At 40.7% G+C, this 9,068-nt stretch overlaps 1 protein-coding gene across 2 annotated transcripts; it reads left to right on the top strand.

Moving 5' to 3' along the window:
* The first annotated feature begins 2,377 nt into the window (after nt 1–2,377).
* LOC128604938 (uncharacterized) lies at nt 2,378–8,308 on the top strand. Of its 2 annotated transcripts, XM_053620054.1 has the most exons (3): nt 2,378–3,749; nt 3,854–4,089; nt 6,158–8,308. In XM_053620054.1, the coding sequence occupies exons 1-3, from the start codon at nt 3,466–3,468 to the stop codon at nt 6,241–6,243; spliced, it is 606 nt and encodes a 201-aa protein (XP_053476029.1). In that variant the 5' UTR covers nt 2,378–3,465; the 3' UTR covers nt 6,244–8,308. The 2 variants fall into 2 exon arrangements, 1 of the variants encoding a protein (XP_053476029.1); XR_008385393.1 differs by lacking the exon at nt 3,854–4,089 and having other exon boundaries at nt 2,378–3,805.
* The last annotated feature ends 760 nt before the right edge of the window (nt 8,309–9,068 follow it).

The raw sequence follows: 9,068 nt of genomic DNA, 5'->3' as shown, positions 1-9,068 counted from the left end.
CTTCAGTGTGATGACAGAGCGGACATAAAATGGAAAGTAACTAATTACTTTTAACTACATTAAATTGTAACTACAAAAACAATTCTAGATTCCTTTTCAACACAGTAGCAAAATTAACTAGGAATAAAACCACTACAGAGAGAAACACTCAATCATTACATAGCAGTGAAGATTTCATGAAATTTTTCATCGATAAGGTTGAAAATATTAGACGTGAAATACAGGCCATTAAATTAAAACCGGACAGTACTGTAACAAACCCATTACATGACAATGTAGCAATATCAGATCAATGTTTAGAGTATTTTGCTTCGCTTAGAGAGACCGAACTAGCTACATTAATCTCTTCAGCCAATTCATCAACTTGCATACTAGATCCCGTACCTACATGTTTGTTTAAACAGATTTGTCCAGGAGTAATTGAACCACTTCTAAATATAATCAATTCTTCCCTAAGCACTGGCTATGTACCTAAATCACTTAAATTAGCAGTTATTAAACCCTTGATTAAAAAACCTGATCTTGACCCGTCTCAATTGTCCAGCTATAGACCAATATCAAATCTCCCCTTCATCTCTAAGATTTTAGAAAAGGTTGTAGCAAAGCAGTTATGCTCGTACTTAGATAGGAATAACATTCATGAAATGTATCAGTCAGGGTTTAGACCTCATCATAGCACAGAGACAGCATTAGTTAAAGTAGTAAATGACCTTCTACTGACCTACGATCAGGGTTGTGTCTCTCTGCTTGTGTTACTCGACCTTAGTGCAGCTTTTGATACTATAGATCACACTATTCTCCTTGATAGATTAGAAAATGTTGTTGGTATTAAGGGAACAGTCCTCTCCTGGCTCAGGTCTTATCTGACCGATCGTTATCAGTTCGTAGATGTAAATGGTGAATTCTCCATGCGTACTGAGGTTACTTTTGGAGTTCCACAGGGTTCTGTTTTAGGCCCACTGCTCTTTACTTTATATATGCTACCCCTAGGTCAAATTATTCGTAAACATGGAATTAGCTTCCACTGTTATGCTGATGATACACAGTTGTATGTTTCAGCGAAGCCAGAGGACAGACAGAAGCTTAGTAAAGCTGAGGATTGTGTAAAGGACATTAGACATTGGATGTTAACTAACTTCCTTCTATTTAATTCTGATAAAACAGAAATACTTTTATTAGGCCCACGTGTAGCTAGAAGTAATCTTTCTGATCACATGGTTACTCTGGATGGTCTTTCTGTTTCATCATGTGCAGCAGTTAAAGACCTTGGAGTGATTATTGACTCCAGCCTATCATTTGATGCTCATGTAGATAATATTACTAGGATAGCTTTCTTTCATCTCAGAAATATTTCTAAAATAAGAAACATATTGTCACTACATGATGCGGAAATACTAGTTCATGCATTCGTCACCTCTAGATTAGATTACTGTAATGCCTTACTGTCTGGATGTTCCAGTAGGAATATAAATAAGCTCCAGTTAGTCCAGAATGCAGCTGCTAGAGTCCTAACTAGAACTAGAAGGTACGACCATATCACACCGATATTATCAATACTGCATTGGCTCCCAGTAAAATCTCGCATTAACTATAAAATACTTTTATTAACCTATAAAGCACTAAATGGTCTCGCGCCACAATATCTAAGCGACCTTTTGGTTTTATATAATCCGCCACGCCTACTTAGATCAAAAGATGCAGGCTATTTGACGGTACCTCGAATAGTGAAGGCTACAGCAGGGGGAAGAGCTTTCTCTTATAGAGCCCCACAGTTATGGAACAGTCTTCCTATTAGTGTTCGGGACTCAGACACAGTCTCAGTGTTTAAGTCTAGGCTTAAAACGTATTTGTTTACTCAAGCCTACCCTGACTAGATTCTGTTCTACTACTTCGCAGTCATAATAATCTTTTTTCTCCCTCTCTCCTTTCGCCGAGCCCCATATGAATTTATGGAGATACTAGAGATCCAGATCCTTTCTGCCTCTGGATGGAGCTCAAATCTTCTTTAATTCCAGACTGCTGGGACTATGGCTGCTCCTAAGGCCATACAGACTTCATATGAATCCATAATGAACTTTTTCACACTATCTGTTGTTACCCAGATGAGGATGGGTTCCCTTCTGAGTCGGGTTCCTCTCAAGGTTTCTTCCTCTTAAAACATCTTAGGGAGTTTTTCCTTGCCACCGTCGCCACTCAGTGGCTTGCTCAGTTGGGATAAATTCGCACCTTTAATATCTGTATACCATGTTGATATTTCTGTAAAGCTGCTTTGAGACAATGTCTATTGTAAAAAGCGCTATACAAATAAAATTGAATTGAATTGAATTGAACTAATAAAATACAAAAATAGATGGATGATTCACTTTGGGGGGAAAAAACAAACAAAAACCTTCAAGTAGCTAAAAACTGTATTGAAATGTTAAAATATGAAAGGGAGTTGGCACAGAGGACCACAGGGAAAGATGAACATGACGTGTAAGGACAAATATATTAATACTTCTCTTTTTTTTTTTTTTTTACATATTTACAGGTCAAATACTAGATCGTAAATACTATGAATTCATGCTGCAGACATGCTGACTATCATTCCAAGATCCATTTTTAAGTATTAATGATTTATAAAATGTGACACTAGGTTACTTCTCTATAGTTAAAAAAAATTGCAAACAGGAATGTGTGTGTGTGTGTGTGTGTGTGTGTGCCCGCTTCATACTCATCCACTCCCTACTTGTGCCTGAGAGTGTATTCATTGAGTAAAGACAGCGTGTGCTCTTAAATGTGTGTGTGTGTATTTAGACGGCAGTGTGAAGTGGTGTACCACTATGTGAGGAGAGAGAAGTATGCTCTTAACATGAGGAGATGGAGCAGGATGACGTGGCCTCTCTCTGGAGCTCCTCCACGTTCTTCACGAAAAAACAATAACTCTCTCAAATTCTGATGGAGTGGCATCTACATAAGAATCAACAAAGCACACAAACATCAGTTCCGTTTTGGGACACCGATTTTCTAAATCATTACATTCGCTTTCTATTTATTTATGTATCATTATTAAAAGATCAATCATCAAGCCGGTGTAACCTTAATCTTTATCGCTAGCTGCTCCTGAAGTGTTTTGGAAATCATTTCAGCCACGTCATGTTCATTCACCGTCCACTTTATTAGGATCACCTGTACGTTCATGTAGTTTTCTAACCAGCCAATCATGAAATATACAGGAATATAGAGGAATCACAAGAAAACTCCATTTCAACACATTTAAAAAAAAAATCTCACAATGTTGGATTTGAGTTTGTAATGCAGTGAGCACAACCAAGGAGTGCATTTTAAAAAGAAAACTATTTATTTCTTACAAAAGTATTGGAACATCAAGGCCAATTCTATTGCTTTTGCTATACAGTGACATTTGGGTTTGAGATAAAAGACGAATATGAGACGATAGATCAGAATTTCAGCTTTCATTTCCTCATGTTTACATCTAGACGTTGTCGCGACGGGCAGAGAGCCGGCGCACACAAGAAGGAAATCGCTCCTTCTCCAACTGCCGCACCGGCACGACGTGGGCAGCTTCGTGCCGAACATTCCGCCAGCCGGAAGGACCGCCGCGGCGGGGCGGGACTGACGCGACACCGGCCAGCGATTGGCGGACCCAACGGAGAAACTCCATCACTCAGGCGACGGCGGAGGAGGATAAAAGGGCGCGCTTCCGGCCGTACAGGAGAAGAGAATACCGTAGTGACAAGACGGACTCCGTGCGTAATTTCCAGCGACATAGCGACATAGCGAGCCGCAATCACCGAGCACGACGGTAACCTCACGCCTCACGCTAATCTCTCTCTCTCTCTCCCCACAAAAGGTGCAAGCGCGGACGAGATCGCCGGGTGGTGAGAGTCCCACCTACGGAGGACGCCGGCCCGGGAAAACCCTCGCCCCCGTCTCGGGAATCCCGCCTCGGGAATCCCGCCTCCGCCACGAGTAGGCTACACCGGCAGGCACGCCTCCACAAGCCCCGCACTCATCCCCTCACAACCCACTCACTTCACCCTTGCACCAATAAACCACCGTTTGTGAACGTTCTTCTGCCTCCTGTGGGTCTGTACGCCGCCCTTCCCCGGGCTAATTCCTCACAACGTGTTAAACAGATTAAAACATGGCAGCTTTTTTTTTGAAGCCACCCTATTCATTAACTGTTCAAAAATACTGGAAGGAGTGACTGATGGGTTTTTCTTGCTGCCCAGGTGTACCTTGTTAAATTGACTGTAAAGAATGAATAGCTCTGAATGTCTTCTCTTGGTTTGAGCCCTGGGTTTCACCTGTGGAGACAGCATTTGTTGTTAAAAAGAATAAACCGACATGAAGACCAGAGAGCTGTCTATGGGAGAAAAGCAAGCCATTTTGAAGCTGAGAAAAGAGGAAAAACCGGTCTGAGCCATTGCACAAACATGGGGCATAGCCAAAGAACAATTTGGAACAGGGCTCCAGGCAAAAAAAAATTATCCAGGAGCCGTTGGCTCCTAAACCCAAAATATTTTGGCGCCAAATCAAATTTTCAGGAGCCAAAATAGTGTTGTCATATGACATATGATGATATTGTTAAATGGCTACCTCACACTGCCTTTTCTTTCCCCTCTGTACTGTCTGCCTTTGTTTACTCTGCCTCCCATAGTTTACACAATGTATTCTTTACATACACAATATGTGTAATGTTCAGTACATCATATTGAATCATATTACCGTAAATACTTAAATGTCCAGTCATTTGATTATTTTTTTCACTTTCTTATTCAACTATGTACAATTAGTTGTTTCCTGCTTATTCAGGCTCAGAGTCATGTAGGCTGCATTGAATTTTATTTTCAATTCCCTCATCTCTTCTTCAGCGACTTTATCACTAGCACATTGCACTGCTTTCACGATTGGGGTGGCACGAGGGGCAGACCTAGCAATGACACAATCCCTGGCGTTCTTATGTTTTTTTACTGTCTCCATGCTTCTTCACGGTTTCTTTTTTTAAATGACTCGAACTGGTAATGAACTCTGTTTTACCAGCAATATCTTGTCCTGCTTTAGCACAAAAGGTGCAGTACATTTTCCCTTTGTCATAACGTAACCAGGCGTACTCTTGTAGCCAAGCTGATTTAAACTGTCTTGTCTGGATGAGAGCCGCAGGGACGGGAGAAGACTCAATTCGCTGCGCTTGGCTGTCATCATCTATAAAAGATTGCACACCGATTGAAACGGGCTGGGATGACTCAAATGTCACTTGAGAACTTTCACTGGTCGAGTTGGTCTCAACATCGTTGGCATCTGATGTAGAGGAGGCAGGGTTTGGACAGGCAGGGAATGAGGAAAAAGTGATATTTTTCTTCTCAGCTGGCTAACGTTAGTTAACTACGCAGTTAGCTAGCCTACATATAACAGATACAGTCAAATTCCAACGAACTAAACCACATCAAACTAAATTAAACACCTTTAATAAAGTTCACTTCCAACTTTTTAACCCGTTAACGCGACGTTAGACGTGTTTCTGTTCATCTATGGAAACCATACAGGAGTGCAGGTGATAGGGCAGGTACACGCATGTGCAAGAGGGGATGTGAGTTCAGTAGCCTAACACAAGAAGACGTATGGTCATTTCTATTTAATTCGTTTTTTAATTTTGTTTGTGGGTAACGGTGGCCACTGGCGTCTGGCAGAAAAAACATGGTCGCAAAATTAAAAAGTTGGTCGCATAGCGACCATTTTAGTCGCCATCTGGAGCCCTGTGGAATGTCCTGGAAAAGAGAGTTAGTTCTCATTATGATCTCTTACTTTATAACATTAAAATAAAACAATAGTTCCCTCACAAACCTCTCTTTTTTCCCCCCTAACTCTTGAAATTAATAAGACTTACAATGTTACTGAGAAACTGGAAAGTGCAATGTCCTCTCTGCCGTGACACTGGAGACTACTTCCATAAAACTTGCATAAATAGATAACTTATAAATCTTAACTAGATCACAATGATCATACGTCTTTTTCTTTAAGTAACATCTTTATAATATGTTTACGATTAAGCTTAGACTATGTATTGCATACGCCATACTAGACCCTGTCAATGAGCTGTTGCTATAGAAACGAGAACGAGCACATCACTATAAATCTGTAATTTCCCTTGCAGCTGGAATCAGAATCTTGCTGTTACAGAAATGTCGCCAACGCCTTCTGACCAATCAGATTGGAGAATTCAACAGTGTTGTGGTGTAAAGCATCAATAGCTGACCTGTCTCATCATCTACCACACACAGTCGATGAACTGCACAAAGAGAGGGGATCGTTCCGAGTTGGCGTGATTCTCATCTCCAAGGCCGACACGCTGAGAAACACAGAGAGAGAGAAAGATGGAGTTAAATATACATGCGTTCACACGCCCACACACAACCACGCCCTTACTGCTCATACGCACCGAGGCCAGCTTGTGTCCGAAGCTGATCCACTCCGTCTCGATCAGTACTTTGAAGCCCCTGAGTGTGCGGTAGTGCGAGTCCAGCATCAGCACGGCCAGAGAGGTGAGCTGAGCCGTACGGTCCCAGCCGTCACTGCAGTGCACCACCATCGAGCTCTTACTACATTCAACCTTATCTGCTATACTATTAACTGCTATACGCACTGCACCTGCTAATAACAGCTACACACACACACACACACACACACACAGTCAGGTCAAACAACCATCACTTCACTGACTGAGTAAAACACAACACACAAGGGTTCACAAACAAGGTATCACAAATAGTTGTCTAGAACATGTAGACATTAATGAATTAAATAAGTACTTAACAATTAAAATGTAATAATTATTCGCAATGTATGTTCAGGGCATAATATCTAACTACAAAACAAAACAGATGCTCTGTGTTCTTATGTTCTTCTGTTTCCTGTTTTGTGAAATGTCTTCGATTAGGAGAGGAGCTGTTTAAATAAGGCTAGACAGTGCTGCTCTCTACATGCATACCTGTTCAAACAATTACTGAGTAATAAGTATATCAATTCTTAGTTATGCAGTTATCCAATCAGCCAATCATGTGACAGCAGCACAATGCATACAATGCTCACATCAAACATCAGAATGGGGGGAAATGTGATCTCTGTGGTTTGGTTTGATGTGTTGTGCATGCTGAGTTGCTTTTCTGCTAACCACGGTTATAAAGAGTGATTATATGAGTTACTACAGTATATCCTTCCTGGCAGCTCTGACCAATCTGGTCACTTTCCTCTGATCTCTCTTATCAACAAGATGTTTCCACCCACAGAACTGTCTCTCACTCAGTGTTTTTATGGGTTTTTTTCTGACACCATTCTGTGTAAAATTCTAGAGACTATTGTGTGAAATTCCCAGCAGTTTCTGAAATACTTGAACCAGCCCATCTGGCTCCAACAACTATGCTATGGTTAAAGTCACTGAGATCACATTCCTTCCCCATTCTGATGTTTGATGTGAACATTAACTGAAACTCTTGACGTGTATTTGCATGATTTTATGCATTGTGCTGCTGCCACATGATTAGTTGATAACTGTATAAATGAGCAGGTGTTCCTATTTAAGTGCACAGTGAGTGGATGTTGTGACTTTTATGTGTTTTGTAACTGATTTTTATATTAAATTATGGTGAATGATCTGTATTTTACACTTTATTACCCCATACAGTAGCAAAACAGATTCTATAAGGCTAATTTCTTATGAGGTTCGTATATATATATAAATAAAAATGTGTGTGTGTATATGTTTACCCTGATATACTCCAGCCAGTGCGTGGCATCTATGGCAGAGTGCCAATGAAGTTCTTCTATGGTGGAGTAGACCACCTCCTTCAGCTTGCGCAGAGACTCCCGCATCACATGGATGTTGGGAATCTCCAGGAAATTCAGTTCCGCACTGGGATAGAAAATTTCGCTCTCATAGCCACCATCTTTAGCCTGGAGGGGAAAAGAGAGGAGAGAAGAGAATGTGATGCTCGAATAAACTCACCACTACAACATGTCACATTATTATACATAAATCCCGTGCTAACTCTATACATGCACAAACCCCAAAACAGCTGATATTTGTTAATCCCTAATTATTTTATTGCGGGGTTTGTTGGGCTACTCATTGGTGGTATGAGGCTTGAATCAACTGAGATAATGACATCAATGCATCATAACCTCATGTTATCATTGTAGCCCTTCTTACAGATACAGTCACATGTTTTCAGTATGTCTTTCTTACACTGCAGTGGATAAGGTGCCACTTTCTGTTTTTCAGATGGACGTTCAGACATCTGCGAGTCATTCTGTGAGGATGGGAGTTCACATGTAGATGGTGAGTAATGTTTTTATTTTGTGAGTGCTTTTAATGAAGGCTCATTGCATAGTGGGGTTTTGGTAGTCAGATTTCACTGTTAGCACTTCAGTACACATGCACTACGTTTACATGAACAGCAGTAATCTAATTATTGACCTTATTCTGAATAAGATAACATTGTGATTAAGGTGTTTACATGAGTCGCTTTTAGAATACTTCTCTCATGTTCCCGTTTTACATGTTATAGAACATCGATGGATTAACGGCACGTCATTACGTCGCCACGCCGTCCGACGTCCCTCCAGGATTTCACGTGTCAACATACAGTTGGTCTTCGTTATGGTACCGTATACAGTCTGGGGTGTTATTTTAAATTTTTACGAAAGCTTCAAGTGCAGTTAATTATTTGTCATGCTGTACGTGCAAATAGACGACTGCTTGAAGCCACTAGCTAGATAGCTTCTAACCCGTGTAACCTCGCTTGTCATTTCTTTTCCCACATATAGCCCTCTTTTTTTTAATCTTCCCATATTAGTTAAAACAAAGTATTTTTATTGGTCTAGCCTAATGAAGTTCCTCAGCTGTAGGTGTTTTAATCAGCGGAAATAGTGACACATCTCTGCTGAAAACCATAACAGAAATTCTAATGGATTCCACTACAAATACCATTACAAACCTTAAAAACCATTACCAAATTTCAAAGGTGTTCTATTGGTCCTTAATGGTACCCCCTAGACATAACATGCCA

Source organism: Ictalurus furcatus, unplaced genomic scaffold (genome assembly GCF_023375685.1).
Source record: "Ictalurus furcatus strain D&B unplaced genomic scaffold, Billie_1.0 scf5, whole genome shotgun sequence".
Lineage (NCBI taxonomy): Eukaryota > Metazoa > Chordata > Actinopteri > Siluriformes > Ictaluridae > Ictalurus > Ictalurus furcatus.
This window is presented reverse-complemented; position numbering and strand designations above follow the sequence as displayed.

Bases quoted from the DNA above. Each gene is read 5' to 3' on its own strand.
- LOC128604938 (XM_053620054.1), top strand. From the start codon at position 3,466: ATGTTTACATCTAGACGTTGTCGCGACGGGCAGAGAGCCGGCGCACAC. The intron at 3,750-3,853 runs GTGCGTAATTTC...TCCCCACAAAAG, and splicing joins GTAGTGACAAGACGGACTCC to GTGCAAGCGCGGACGAGATC. The intron at 4,090-6,157 runs GTCTGTACGCCG...TTTCCCTTGCAG, and splicing joins CGTTCTTCTGCCTCCTGTGG to CTGGAATCAGAATCTTGCTG.